The following is a 15207-nucleotide window of genomic DNA, read 5'->3' on the forward strand; positions in this document are numbered from 1 at the left end:
TTCATCTATAAAACTTTACTGTAGAACAACAATTTAAAAAGACCTTAATAATAGAAAGATACACCATCTTCCTGAATGGAAACACTCAGTGTTGCAAAGAAGTTATTTACCACTACACTAATCTATAAATTTAATCCAATTCCAATTTCCAGAGGGACATTTTGTTTTGTATTCAACTTGGAAAAAAAAAAAATCTAGAGTTCACCTAAATGACAAGCACTAGGAATAATTTTTGGCAGTCCAGTGGTTAAAATACCCGTGCTTCCATTACAGGGGATACGGGTTCAATCCCTGGTCAGGGAACTAAGATAGTGCATTCTACAAGCCATGGCCAATAAATAAATAAATGAGATTTGTATTCTCAGTTAATAACCATTATTTAAAAGTTACAACTATTAAAATAAGGCAATCTCAATGTAAAAATGGTCTGATAAGTCAACGGTACAGAATAGAAAGCACAATCAAACAGAAAACTATTCAGTATATGAGAAAATGGCCTTTCAGATCACTGCTAAGTCACTTCAGTCGCGTCCGACTCTGTGCGACCCCATAAACGGCAGCCCACCAGGCCTCCGTCGTCCCTGGGATTCTCCAGGCAAGAACACTGGAGTGGGTTGCCATTTCCTTACCCAATGCATGAAAGTGAAAAGTGAAAGTGAAGTCGCTCAGTCATGTCCGACTCTTCAAGACCCCATGGACTGCAGCCTACCAGGCTCCTCCATCCATGGGATTCTCCAGGCAAGAATACTGGAGTGGGGTGCCATTGCCTTCTCCGTTCAGATCACTAGGAATTCATTTATGGATTAATTTATCATTCATATTGGGACAGTGGCTTAATTTGCTTTAAAATTGTTTTCTTACCTCTCACCAGATACAAAAATAAAATAGAGTTAAATATAAAGGTGAAATTAAATTATAAAATCTTGAAATTTAATTGAAAATGTATGCATTCTTGGTGAAGGCAAAGGTCATATAACAATAAAGTCTGAGATCATAACAGAAAAATCAAACAATTTGACAGCTTAAAAATGAAGCACTTCAATATATCAGGAAAGTATAAAAACTACAGATGCAAATGACAAACTTCAAAAATTACTTGCACACTATACGACAAAAAGAGTGATATATGAAAAGATGCTAAATATACTACATCTTATAAATCAATACCAAGCAGATGAACATTACAACAGAAAATAGTCAAAGAATACAGAAATTCACCATTCATTCATTTGTCCAACTAATATTTACTGGGTGATTCAAAAGTCACAGAGCCAGTCTAAAGATGCACCCCTACTCAGGACCAGCCACTCTGTTCTTGTCTGTTTACGTGTATCACTAGCACTAGAGTGTGAGCTCTTTGGGGATCCCCCAGCCAGCACAGGGCTTCCATTCAGCAGGCACCCAGGGAACATGCTGACTGAATGAGTGGACACATGACGGAATAATTCAGAGAAATAGGTGAGGTGGAGTAAGGGAGATATGAAAGAACAGAAACAATGAGTAGAGACTGCAAGCCACTGAAATGGAGGGAGACAGAGAAATTGAATGAATGAATGAAAAAAGGGATATTCTTAAAAAAGGGAAAAAAAGAAAGGTAAAGAAACCCAGAAAGACCCAAATGGAAGTTAAAGATACAGAGGCAGGAAAACAAAAGCAGAGAGAGAGACAGAGAGAGAAAAGAGCTTTCCCTTAGCCTTGTTTAGTCACAAAGTCATGTTCGACTCTTTGGGACTCCACAGACTGCAGCGCCAGGCTCCTCTGTCCATGGGATTTCCCAGGCAAGAATACTGGAGTGGGTTGCCATTTCCTACTCCAGGAGGATTTTCCCTCAGCCTTGCCAGGCTGCAATTAGAACCCCTGGGTACCTGTCTCAGTTTCCCTGCCAGTTCTCCAGGGTTTGCCAGGCTGCAGCCCAAGGGACTGGCCTCCTGCTTGCTCTTGCCAGTTCTCTCCTTTGGGCAGGGGACTCTGTGACCTCCTCCTCCCCACTGCATGCTGGCTGAGAGCCACCCCAACGCGAACCTTGACATCAGGGGCTGTCCTACCCAGCAGGCCCCAACCAACAACTTCAGCAAAATCCTTCCACCCAAGGAAGGACCTGGAAGGAGAGCCCCTCTCCATTCCTGTAATCATGATGTTCCCTGCCCATGCTAGCTCTGGATCCTGGGATGGAGTGGGGGCCAGGGGGAACACGGACAGGGAGTGTTACCATTCAGCCAGCCCCAGAGCCCTGCCCACCCCTCAGAACTGGGAGAAAGTCTGGAAGTGGAGAAGCTGGCTGGGCTGGGGGCCGAGGGGATCTGGGGATCGAGGAGGCTTCCTGTCTCACAGAGCTTTGCCTGGATGACCAGACGGTTGTATCAGCGATAGTATTTCCAATTCCCTGGGGAAGTACGGAGGCCGGAGCCCCAGAGAGCTAGGAGGAAAAGCAGAGTGGGAAGTGGCCAGAGCCACTGAATTCCCCTTGGTCCTAGAGAAGGGTGGGTTCCTTCCCTTCTCCCTCCTCCAACCCCACCTCCCCATTTGTCCTTCCAAAAGGCTCTGACCTCACCTCCCCCATTTCCGGGCTTCTCCAGAGTTCCAGCCCTGAAGAGAGGCACTCCCAAACCAAAGGGCCCCGGCCCCTTCTGCGGGCCCCTCCATGGCTGTCTTGGCTCTGGGAACCTCAGAAGCCCCCCTGCCTCCCCCACCATTGCACCAGATGTGGCTGCGGGGGAGGGGTGGGCGCAGGGCCCAGCTGGCAGTGGTCACTTGGTAGTCCTCTTGCTGCAGAGTCAGTGCACTCTATGCCAGCTTGCCAGGCTTCCTCACTCAGCACTTCCTCGGCCCAATTTCTAGAAGCAGCAGCAGGGGCCTGCTCAGTTCACTGCCAGCTGGGCTTGGGCTTCCACCTCCAGGTCCACACAAACCCCATCAATAGCCTTTGCCAGGGGCCTAGGCTCAGCAGCCAGGGATCACAGTGGGTGGATAAGGCCCAGCCCCATTCCAGGTGGGGGACAGATGGCAGGGACACCCGGAGTTTGCCTCATCCTTTCCCCACAACCACAGAAACATTCTGACCCACAGTGGGCCTCCTGGTTCTTTCCTCTGCAAAGCAGTAAGGCATTCCACGGCTCCTGTCCTTTCTCGGCTTCCCAAATCCTCTGCTGGTTGGGTCTGATGCCTCCTCACTCCCTCCAGATTTTCCAGAGCCTGGAGTTCCAGCACAGGATCAAAAGAACTGGCTGTGTCCCATGGGAAGCCCAGGAGTGGAGTAGCCCTGTCCAGAACATATTAGATTCTTAACAAAGTCACACACTACCAATAAGCTCTTGCAGCCCTATACCCCAGCCTTCCAAGAACCCTGTGCCTGGTTCCTGGTGCCAGGGACTGGCAACAAGCCTCAACCACAGGGCTAGGTCTTAAAACTGTGGGTGTGAACCCAGCCCGTAGGAACAGGGCCTGGTGAGGAGCTGCCTGCCACCCGCCCCTCACCTCCAGACGGCTCAGGCCCAGCCTGGTGACTCGAAGCCCTCATTTGACCCCAGCTCTGCACCCTTTGCTGCCTGCCCGGGTCTCTCTCAGACCCCGGGTCTGCTGCTTCCAATCAAAGGATGTCAGGACACCTCCAGCTACTCAGGCAAGGCCTTGTCCTGTGTGTGCCGAGGGGAACCAGCTAGGCTCTTCTGGGCTCAGAGATCCAAGAGGGTCTTATCAGCCACTTTGGGAGACCCAGGCTGAAGGAGAGAAGGAAGGGAGTGGAGAGGAGGAGAGGACCGGCCCCAGGGGTGTGCCCTGGGCTGGGTACAAGACAAGGATGCAGAAAACAGATAAAAAAGATGAAAGGGACAGAGAAAATGGGGAAGGGGAGGACACCCTGGGGGACGAAGCCCTCCTTTCTCTCATCAGTCCAGAGAAAAGAAAAAAATAGTGGCCACATGCCTGGCACTGTGTTGGGTACTTTTCATAATCCTCTTATTTCATCCTCCCAAATATACCACGAGAAAGGTATTATTACTCCCAAGTTACAGCTGAAGACTTTGAAGCTCTGAAAGCTTAACAGGCTTCCCCGGGGAGCGTCTGGGGGCCAGGCCAGGACCCCAGGTCTCCAGTCTCAGCAGAGATGGCTGGCAGGGCTATAATCCTGGCCCCAGGAGCTTGTGCAGAGGCCCAAGCTATGTTCAGAGCAGAGTTTATTCAAACAGAGCCTAACAGGAAACTTGGCTTCTCTGACTCACTCTGATTCAACCTTATTAAGAAAAAAGAAAGAGGAGCAGGAGCCAGCACTGGGTAGGGTTTCACGCCAAGAGCTGGCTCCCAGGCAGAGGCCGGGTGAGCACAATGGCCTGTGCCCTGAACTCCCCACAGCGCCAAAGCCCCGAGGCAGCCCTGTCCCTCTGCCTGGCTCAAGAAGAAGGGTCCGGCCTTCTCCCGCTCTGCCAGTGGGGCTCCCGTACCATACGGCCATCCTCTCTCCTCCCTCTGTTCCTCTCTTCCCTTCCCCTCCCTGCCCGGGGGTATCCTGGGGTCTGTTTCCACTGCTCCTCCTCCTCCTCCTCTCCTGGCGCTGCTGCCCATCTGGCTGTCGGGAGGGCCCTACAGGACCCCAGGGATTCCAAGCAGCTGAGGCCAGCACTGCAGGGGGCAGGCAGGAGGGAGGGAAGGCTTAACCCTGCCGGTCCCAGCCCTCAGCATCCGGCTCCCGGTCCTACACCAAATGGGTTGCTCTTTGCGGGAGTCCTGACTAGAGACTGAGATTAAACCTCACACAAGGGAGTGGAGCGGCTGGTGTTGAGCGGTTGCTGGCTGGTCTAGGAGGGTAGACGGATGCCCTGAGTCACCAGAACCAAGCCACATCTTGAAGCACGGTGTGATGGGGGATCACATGGTGGCTGGACGAGGAAGCAGGGGCCCAGGGTCTCTGAGGAATGTCCACTCTGGCTGGCTCCTCCCAAAGTGGTCTCCAGGCGTTTCCAAAGTAGGAGAGGAATCTGGAGAGACCAAGTTAAGGGCAGGTTCTTCCTCCTGGATGTATAAACCCAAGAGGGGGATTTCTGCCCTCCAGTTCCCACAATCAAGGTTGAAGAAGGCAGCCCAGAGGAGGCATTCAGAGAGATTTCTTAGACTCCAAAGTGTTCAAACTTCTGAGGCCCCTCCTATTTCTGCCGAGAGAACAGAGAACCTGCCAAAGCACTCTTGGAGACCATCTGGTCTAATCCTCCACTGATCGGATGTGGTGACTGAATCAGAACCGACTTGCCCAAGTTCATCCAGCAACTTACCCGTAGCAACTAGAGTAGGCTCATTCTCCTAAATCCTCTTTTCTGCTGCTCCATGCAAACAGCACACAGTGCCTCCCAATGACTGCTAGCCCACATCAAAGACAGTCCCTGAATTTCATTTTATCCAAGTGCACACTCAGGCTATTTCTAGGCCATGTCGACTTCAGAGATGTGTGACAGAAACCACACATGATGGGCAGGAAGTTGATCTCTCCCATGTTTTCACAAGTTCTGTTCAGCACGAAGGCAAACTTCCATTCTACAGACCAGGAGAGTAAGGCCCAGAGGTGTGCCAAGAGAGAAAAGGCTGACGCTCCATCTTCTTTGTGTTCAGGCCCAATGAAAGAAGGTGCGCATGATGACCAGAATTAGAGTGGTTCAGCCTCTCCCCACAAGAGGGTGGGATTCAGCATATCCCCCTAGAAGGTCCAACAACAAAGAGGAAGTCTCAGTACTGCTTTGGAGAAGAGCAGCCCAGGCATCCTGGGCAGAGGCTGGAGTGGACAGGAGTCAGGGGCTCATTAAAGCCCAAATAAGAAATCAGTAAGGTGAAAAAAAACTAGGATGCTGGGTCCAAAGCAAAAGGAATTGGCCAGAGTAGTGCTGACACCTCAGCCCTGTTATGCCTGCCAGGGCCCCACTCACCAGGCCTGAGTCCCCAGAGGCCTCCTTCCTACTCCCTATTTCATTCCCTTGCTCAGAGGCAGGTCTGCGGCTTGGCTGGGAGCTCCAGGGACTGAAGGAGCGAGAGCAGCAGCTGTGAGACAGACCACATAGCTAAAACCCGGCGGGCCATAGGGCCCCGCGGAGGAGGCCCCAGCAGGAGGACCAGGCTGCCCGAAAAACCTCCCGAAGCTCCCAGCCTGTTGCTTATTCATTCAGAGTGGGAAAGCGCCAGCCCGGGCTGGCCATGTAAGGCCCCCAGGCGGCCCTGCCTGCCCGGTGCCCTACAGAGAGCCTCCTGCAGCCCTGGGCACCGCCCCTGCCCTGCCCTGACCCCCTTGGCCTCGAAATGCTGTCATCGGAGGAGCTGTCCCGCTCGGGACAAGGCCAGGATGGACAAAGCTAGAGCTGGGGCGGGCAAGGAGCCGTCCTATCCTCGAGGCCGTGGGAAGAGAAGCACGCACGGGGGGCCACTGCTGAGAGCCTCTCGGTCCACCGGGCCTCCGCAGAGGGGCCACCATGGCTCTGGCCCTAACCGGCTGGCAGCTGGTGTGGGGCGCCTACGTCTGCGTCCTGGTGCACGGGCAGCAGGCGCCGCCAGGGCAGGGCTCGGACCCGGGACGCTGGCGGCAGCTGATCCAGTGGGAGAACAACGGGCAGGTGTACAGCCTGCTCAACTCGGGCGCGGAGTATGTGCCGCCGGGGCCTCAGGGCTCCGAGGCTAATTCCCGGGTGCTGCTGGCGGGCGCGCCCCAGGCCCCTCCGCGGCGCAGCCAGGGGGGCCTCCGGCGTCGGCAGGCCCCGTCCCTGCCCATGCCCCTGCCCGGGCGCGTCGGCTCGGACACAGTGCGCGGCCAAGCGCGGCACCCCTTCGGCTTCGGCCAGGTGCCCGACAACTGGCGAGAGGTGGCCGTCGGGGACAACACGGGCATGGCCCGGGCCCGCACCTCCGTCTCCCAGCAACGGCACGGGGGCTCCGCCTCCTCGGTCTCGGCCTCGGCCTTCGCCAGCACCTACCGCCAGCCGTCCTCCTTACCGCAGCAGCAGATCCCCTACCCGCAGGCGCCCTTCGTCAGCCAGTACGAGACGTACGACCCCGCGACGCGGACCTACGACCAGGGCTACGTGTACTACCGCAGCGCGGGCGGCGGCCTGGGCGCGGCGGCCGTGGCCTCGGCGGGGGTCGTCTACCCCTTCCAGCCGCGGGTGCGCTACGAGGAGTACGGAGGAGGCGGCGGCGAGGAGCAGCCCGAGTACCCGCCGCAGGGCTTCTATCCGGCCGCCCCGGAGAGGCCGTACGCGCCGCAGCCCGCCGACGGCCTGGACCGGCGCTACTCGCACAGCCTGTACCACGAGGGCACCGCGGGCCTCGAGCCGGCCTACCCCGACCCGGGCCCCGACGCCGCGCAGCCCAACGGTGGCGGCGGGGGCGGCACGTACGGCGGCGGCGGCGGCGACCCCCGCCTCGGCTGGTACCCACCCTACGGCAACATGCCGCCCGAGGCCTACAGCCCGCCGCGGGCCGTGGAGCCGCAGCCCCCCTTCCGCGTGCTGGAGCCTCCCTACCTGCCGGTGCGCAGCTCCGACGCGCCCCCGCCGGGCTCCGAGCGCAACGGCGCGCAGCAGGGCCGCCTGAGCGTGGGCAGCGTGTACCGGCCCAACCAGAATGGTCGAGGTGAGTCCGTCCCGGCGCCCGGGGCTTCGTCCATCCTTTATAGAAGGCCTACCCCGCCTGCTAAGTCAGGACTCCCACCCTGACCCCATCGGCAGCCCCGGTGCTTCCCAGGCCTTCGCCACCATCCACACATCCCCCATCGGCGCCAGGATTTGGCCAGGCAGGCCAAGGCTCTGAAATGAGGGATTGGGGGGGGAGGGGCTGGACAGGCTTTGGAAAGAAATGCTTGGGTCATCTGAGGACACATAAAGGAGCCCCTCTCCCCGCCTCTCCCTCGTTCCCATTGGGGCACGTCTTCCCCTCTTGGAGGTGCCCCTGTGCCAGCCTCACAGGGTGAAACACGGAGCATCGGGGTCAGAAAGGCCTCGAGGACACCTCCGGAGGTGTGACAGGTTCCCGGTCACTGGGCATAGGTGGGCTTGGCGTGAATGAACAGGAGGTTAGAAGAGAGGGTCTGGCCTGACAGGAAAGCAGATTGGACCACCCGGGGTTCCTTCACGGGACACTTCCAGGCCCGGACTAGAGAGGCAAGTGAGGCACTGGCCTGGGCGCCAGAAAACTTAGTAATCGACTTAAGTAATATTTCAGTGCATTTTTAGATCAAAAATCATGCCAAAAAAAGATGAAGAAATATCAAAATTTGAAATAGAATCAGTAATGGTGCCGTGCCAAACTGTATTCAAGCCAGGGAAAAACTGAAAATTAGCAATAGCGATCTGTCTTTATTTGAAATTTTGATATTTTCTTCATCAGATTTCTTTTTTTGCAGTACTGCTGATTTTTTAAAATATTGCCTCAAATATTACTTCCCTTAGTTACTGAGATTTTAGGTGCCCTCTTAAGTTTTGCACCCCAGACTGGGAAGAGTCCCAGGAGGCAGTTGTGGACAGGGATGGGGGGTGGGGAGAGGGGGTGGGGGTGGGGTTGAAGATATGACCTAGTCTTGGGAAAGCTATCTGCATGAGCAGCTCCACACACGCTGTTCTAAGGCAGGCTACCTTGGCAAGGGCCCACGAGTGGTCTGGCCAGGGCTGAATGGCCATTGACCTAACCTCTGCCCTCCTAGAATTCCCTTTCTGCTTCTGTCTCTGCAAGTCCACAGTCAGCTTTGGTCAAGGTTTTCCATTCAGACTCCAATGCGTATGCGTTCCACGTCAGCCTTGCCTCTTTCAGGTTGCAATTAATATTCCTGATTCTTTACTCCTGCTTCTCTGCTCCACACCAGAGTGGCTGAGCCAGGCCCACCAGGTGAGGGCTAAGCACTGAGGGGCTCAGGGGCACAGATACCGCACCTCCAGCCTTTGTTCCTCTGCCTCTGTCCACATGGGGATGCATCCTTGTCTCCAGCCACACTGACCTTGGGTGAGAGGCTGCTGCTGAGTTGCAGGGTGGGGACTCCTGTCTCTGTGTGGGCTGCTGGAGCCCAGGGCTAGGGGAGGAAAGTGTTCCCAATGGTAGTACTCGCTCCCTCACATTCAAGGGCTTCCCAGGTGGTGCTAGTGGTAATGAACCTGCCTGCCAATGCAGTAAACGTAAGAGATGTAGGTTCAATCCTTGGATCGGGAAGGTCCCCTGGAGGAGGACGTGGCAACCCACTCCAGTATTCTTGCCTGGAGAATCCCATGGACACAGAGCCTGGTGGGCTACAGTCCATAGCGTCACAGAGAGTCGGACACGACTGAAGCAACTTAACTCCAGCTCTCCCTCACATTCAAGGCAGAGCCGTCAACTTGTGATGCTGAATCCCACTTTGAGAACTTGCAAGTGCTCAAGACAGGAGCTGGAGGGAGGGCCCTTCTATGATGTGATGAAGGGTTTCGCGGCCTCACCTGCATTTGATCCTCAACAGGACTTGCAGCAGCCCTGCAGTGGTACGTGGTACCACTCTGCATCAGCCACTTCTAGAGCTCTGTGGAGGAGAGCACGATTTACCTATAAGCTAAACTGTTGTGGTGAATTTTCTTAGAATGCAAGACTGCGGAGTGGGGCTCAGCCAGAAGCGCTCCACCTCTGGGCGGAGGAGAAAACCCAGGCCTCAAATAGCAGTACTGGCAGAGCCAAGCCTTGGACTTGACGTCTGTGCCCCGAGCCAGTGGGTTTTTCTAAGGCCCTTCTGTGGCCTGTCAGGTCTTAAGGTTCAGAGGGGGACTGGCCAGGGCAAGGCCGTGTCTGGAGTGGGGGTGCTTGGTGCTCAGGAGGGCCTCTGGCTATTGCCCCAGTGTTCATTTGGGATTAAAGACATTTCTCTCCTGAAGGAGATGCCAAGCTGAATCCAGGCCCTGCCCTGAGGGAGGCTTAGAGGAGGAAGCATCTCAGTGCTGTGACAGGGCAGGCAGTGGGCGGGTGGGGAGAGGGTGGTGGTGTAGGGGAGCCAGAGGAGGGGCCTCCCCAGTCAGGGGCTAGGAACCAGGGAGGACTTCTAGGAGGAGTAGGTGCCCAAGTATTGCTGCAAGCTGGCAGCACCCTCCAGGTGCCCCTTCCCTAGTCCTGGGGGGGGGGATGGTGTGTGGGTGGGGGTGCAGGCTAACTCCAGGCTCACAGAGAGGCCAGAGAGGGAGCAGTACCTTCTCCCCCATCATTTGTTCCTCTTCCCACCCTGCTAGGCTGGGACCATGGAAAATCCCGGCTTGGGGAAGGCCAAGCTTTATGCTTGAGATCAGACCCCCAGGCCTGGTGTGGGAGTCCAGGGCGGATTCTCCGAGGCTGACCTCATTCCTCCTGGCCACACACCCAGGGGTCTGAGGCTGGGCGCTGGCAGCCCGCGCGTGTATGGGCGTGGACGTGTCCTCACAATACCAAACACATGTGTGCACCGCCCACGGCCTCCACGCTTGGACGGTTTCCAAGCGCCTGTCCGGAGCCTGGTTTCTTCCTCGGGCGCCTGTACCCCCTTCTCTCCCACCCTGGAGAGGGGGACCCAAGGGCTCCTGCAATACTGTTGTCTCTGAAACGTCTAACTGGACGGAAGGCAAGGAAACAGGGGCCCAGATCACATACCTGGCCTGACTGTCCCAGCAAATCCAGGCAGAGGCCTTGGGGTGGGGGTGCCTGCCTCCCAGGCCCCGCCGAGACCCCCAGACTGTGCCCCTCCCTCTCCCATGGCCAGGCCCTCTCCTCCTGGCCTCCTTGTCCCTGTTCCTGCCTCCCCACAGCCTCAGCTCCTCTGATCTGGTGATATTTGTGCGGACTAAGGTGACTCCAGGCCCTGGAAAACTATGCCTCTTCTCCCAGGGCTCCCCCTTACACCCCTGGCCTGTTTCACTGCTTCTTGCCACCCTGTGAAAATAAGGTGGAGCAGCCGCCCTGGGAGGATGGCCAGTTGGAGGGCATCCTCCGAGGGCACCTCTGATGGCTGTGCCAGCCATGCCTGGCACGGATCCTCCAGCCCTATCCTCACACAGCCAGTTGGAGCTGGACCCGCCCCCTTCCTGGTTTCTTCCAGTCCATCCTACGTGTGAGGCAGATACACCCTTGCATTGCTGACCACATGACTCTCCTGCTCAATGAGTTTCTGGGGCTCCCAAGGCCTTCAGGACAAAATCGCAAATGCCTTAGCCTATTGCTCCAGAACCTGAGGCACCTCCTCCCGTCCCCTCCTTCTCCCTCTCTCAGGCCTCCACAGCCCCCAGGAATGGTGCGGACCTAGGTGTTTCTAGGGTTCCCCTCTCTCCATCCAGCCTCCTGCACCCAAGAGTCCAGACAGGGCTCCTTAGTCCCTGAGAGCAGCCTGGGATCCCTGCTGCACCCTCCGCTGCCTGCCCCTCTCCCCACCAGGACCTGCCTTCATGACTCAGGTCACCCACCCACTCCACAAGGCCAGAAGGAGATGCAGGGATGGACAGAGCGGGCCTCCACCCAGCAAGCATCCAGAGTCAGAGCCCCCAGGCAGGAATGATGATCACAACTCCAGCCATTTGCAGAAGAGCACCTGCTGAGCTTAGAGGCCTCAATGTGCAATTGCATTCACCCCACAAGCCTCCTAGAGAGCTGGGGATTACAGGCCAGTGGTACAGATGAGAAAACTGAGACCCAGGGAGGTCTCACAGCTGGATGCAGCGGAGCCAAGACTTCACACTGAGCCTGTCATGTCTTCATGGCACTGAGGGAACCCTACCCTCAAGCCACCTGCGAGCCAGGCCCCAATTCCCCCAGCCACCTCCAGGGGGAATAATTCTGCTAGCGTATGTTGGACACTTTATATTTATACATCATCTCTCTCTATTCCCATAGCAACCCCACCAGCCAGATGCTGATAATCCATCCCATTTCATAGATAAGGTGGCGGGTTCACTTGCTGATTGTCACATGATCTGTTAGTAGTGAAACCAGAATTTGGATCTGCATGACACACCATCCTGGGTTCTTAACCCCCATGCATTATTTTTTTTCCTAAATGTTCATGTATTAAGGCTTACCTCTCACATCCATTTGGTCATTTAGCATATACTTGACTCCTACTGTGTTCTGGGCAGTGAGCGCTGGTTGTGACAAAGTGAGATGAAACAGAGTGTGCACAGATTTAGAAGCAAAGAACACCTTCCCAGTGTGTTGTTAGGATGAAGCGCTATCATTTCCACTCCAGACTCCAGAACATTTAACAAGCACATGTACAGCATCTAACAGTGTTCTTGGAAATTTACAATTAGAGTCATTTAATCCTCATACCGGGCTTCCCAGGTGGCACTAGTAGTAAAGCATCCACGTGCCAATGCAGGAGACGTAAGAGGCATTGGTTTGATCCCTGGGTCAGGAAGATCCCTTGGCATAGGAAATGGCAACTCACTCCAGTATTCTTGCCTGGAGAATTCCATGGACAGAGGAGGCTGTTGGGCTACAGTCCATGGGATTGCAAAGAGTAGGACATGACTGAGCACACATACAATCCTCATAACAACCCTTGTTGTTACTATTACTCCCATTTTGCAGATGAGGAAACTGAGGCCCTTGGAGGTTAAGCAACTTGCCCACGATTGCTTTAATTGGTGACTGGTGGAGGCAGAATCACAGCTCAGCACCCCTTCCTTCCCTGAAGTTGTCCCAAGTTGCTCCTTCAGAAAAAAATGGAGTCTCAGGCCGAGGAAGTTGGGGTAAAGGGTCAGACAGCTATGGAAACAGAGGGGCCTGGGTCCTCTTGCTGCTCCCCTGTTTGGCAATCGGAGGTCACTGGTGTCGGAACAAACAAGTTGTGTCGGGGACAGCCTCCTCACAGGCAGACTTCCTGTCTCCTCTCATATCTGCCAGTTGAGGGCCACATCCTCTCCCCATGCTCTCAAACTGGACTATCCCTGCAGGAAGAGACAGCTCTCGTTTTAAATAATTATAATTGCAACTGATATTATTGAACCCTTAATGTGTATCAAGGGCTTCCCTGGTGGCTAGGATGATAAAGAATCCTCCTGCAATGCAGGAAACCCAGGTTCGATCCCTGGGTTGGGAAGATCCCCTGGAGGAGGGCATGGCAACCCACTCCAGTATTCTTGCCTGGAGAATCCCAGGCCCAGAGGAGCCTGGCAGGCTACAGTACATGGGGTCACAAAGAGTCAGAGACGAATGAAGCGACTGAGCACGCACAGTATGCCCCAGACACTAAGCCAAGCATTTTATTTTTGTTTCCTCCTTTAGTCCTCCCAGCAAGCTTGTGAGGTATTATCACCCCCATTTTACAGAGGAGGCAGCTGAGGCTAGAGAAGTTCGGTAACTCATCCAGGGTCCCAGAATTCATCAGCAGCCAAGCTCAGATCCAGGCTGACTCCCCTCACCAAACCGCTCCAACGTCCCCTTCTGCTCCTGCCCCTCAAGGAAGGGTATGTCTCCACCTTCATTGTTTCTCTCAGATCTAAACCCCCTAAGACACAAAAAGATTTTTTGCCTTGAGTTCGCAGGCCCCAGAGAGCCTGTTGAGATGGTGACCCAGCAAGGCACTTCAGGCCTTATAGGCACCAGTCTACTACCGCACTTGGCCGGTGGGGGGTGGTTCTGGCCTTTCGCCCCCCTCTCCTCCTCTCTCCCACCCTTGGTGCCCCCATCTCAATGCCCTCTCACCTCCAAAGGGGCACTTCTCCCCAGTAGTCCCAGCCCAAGTCCACGCGACTCCTGTCCAAGCCAAGAACACATGGAAAACTCCCCAGGGCAGTGGCTGGAAAGGCAAGAGAGGAAGGACGGGGGAGGAGCCGGTGGTCGGCCCCAGCAGCCCACACCTGCTTCCAATTCTGTGCCCGGCATTCCTGCGGAGCAGCAGCCCAGGAGGGAGGGAGGCCGGAAGGAGAGGCTGGTCCTGTCCCTCCCCTGCCCTGACCTAACAGCCTCCTCCCCACAGGCAGCTGGAGCCAGAGGGCCTTTCTGTCTGGATTCGGGATTACAGGGCCAGGCTGCACCTGGGTCCCTCTCCCCCTGACAGGCACCCAGAAACCGGGCATCGCAGCATCACCTGAAAATGGAGCGAGGGCCTCAGGACACCAGAGCAGGAAGGTGCTCAGAGGGGGAAGTCGAGGCCTGAGGAGTGTCAGCCACTCGAGTCTCAGGAGACAAGCCGCCCTTCCTCCCTGTCGTGGGCTGACGGGGGCCATGGTTTTCCAGCCCCAAAGCTAATCCTTTCTGAAAAGAAAGGGCTTTTGGAGTCAGTCCCAGCCTTTATGTGATAGTGAAGGCTGCGCTCCCATAGGCAGTGCCAGCAGACCCTTTGTGGGGTGCCGGTGTTTGTCCTCAGGCTCGCTGAGGGCATGCAGGTGCCAGGCCCGAGCTGGCGTACAGGGAATTCAAGGGAACCCTGAACCCATCCCTGTGCTCGCCGAGGCCTCAGCCCAGGCAGGCAGGATGCCATGGTCCAGGTCCACTTCTCTTGCCAACTCGCCAGCTCTCAGAACACGCTGTGCAGAGAGACCTGGGCCACAGCGGGGTGGCAGCAGACAGGTGGTAGACAAGGGAAGAGGGAGGGGCATTGGCTGGTGGCAGAGGAGGGCTAACAAGGTAGGCCTTGGGACCTCAAGACTTGGGACCCCGATGAAGCGTGCGCGCGCGTGTGTGTGTATGTATGTATGTGTGCCTGTACAGCAAGGAATTCCAGGACAAGGGCACTATGGGGTCAGAGGTCAGTGGCAGAAAAGGTCAGTTGTGCTAGTAGCTGCCTCCTGCTCCTTAGGGTTAAGAAATCTGGAAGATGAGGTTAAGGCCAGACCACGGAAGGCTGGCTGAGGAGAGCAGATACCATCTCCTGAGGAGATGCAGCCATTCAACAGATATTCATGGAGTGCTTCACACTGTGCTGGTCTAGCGCTAGGTATTCATGAGTTTAAGAAAAGAGACAAAATCCCTGTCCTTGTATCTTCATGGGTGAACATAAGTAAATAATAGAAGGTGTAAGTGCTGTGGAGAAAGCAGAGAGAAATCAGGGAGCTCTGGAGGGCTGGGAGAGCTTGCAAAGGTGTCAGGGTGGGCTTCATGAAGGTGACGTTTGAGCAAAGACAAAGGAGTCGAGTGAGCCATGCAGCTGTCTGCCAGTAGAGCATTCCAGACAGAAGAGCCAGCCCTGAGGTAGGAATTCCCTGAGTTTTCAGGTGTGTTCCAGCGTGGTTGGAGCAGCATGGCATGGGTGTGGAGGCGTTATAGGAG

The 15207-nt window shown here is 55.5% G+C and overlaps 1 protein-coding gene and 1 long non-coding RNA gene across 5 annotated transcripts in view; one reads left to right on the forward strand and one right to left on the reverse strand.

Moving 5' to 3' along the window:
- Positions 1–5682, reverse strand: LOC145530333 (uncharacterized). The gene is made up of 2 exons (XR_014071673.1): positions 5262–5682; positions 1–4970 (listed from the first exon to the last, which is right to left on the reverse strand). It is a non-coding gene; the product is annotated as an uncharacterized LOC145530333 (long non-coding RNA).
- The window catches only part of LOXL1 (lysyl oxidase like 1), a 25840-nt gene continuing 15526 nt past the window's right edge, over positions 4894–15207 (forward strand). For all 4 annotated transcript variants that reach the window (XR_014071671.1, XR_014071672.1, XM_081551460.1 and 1 more), the window contains exon 1: positions 4894–7599. Coding sequence is in view for 2 of the 4 variants with exons in the window: in XM_081551460.1 (XP_081407586.1) it covers positions 6444–7599 (1156 nt within the window). In the remaining 2 variants the exon portion in view is untranslated. The remainder of the gene's footprint in view (positions 7600–15207) is intronic.

The sequence above is a fragment of the Giraffa tippelskirchi genome, chromosome 12 (assembly GCF_054371585.1).
Source record: "Giraffa tippelskirchi isolate mGirTip1 chromosome 12, T2T-mGirTip1v1.2.pri, whole genome shotgun sequence".
NCBI lineage: Eukaryota > Metazoa > Chordata > Mammalia > Artiodactyla > Giraffidae > Giraffa > Giraffa tippelskirchi.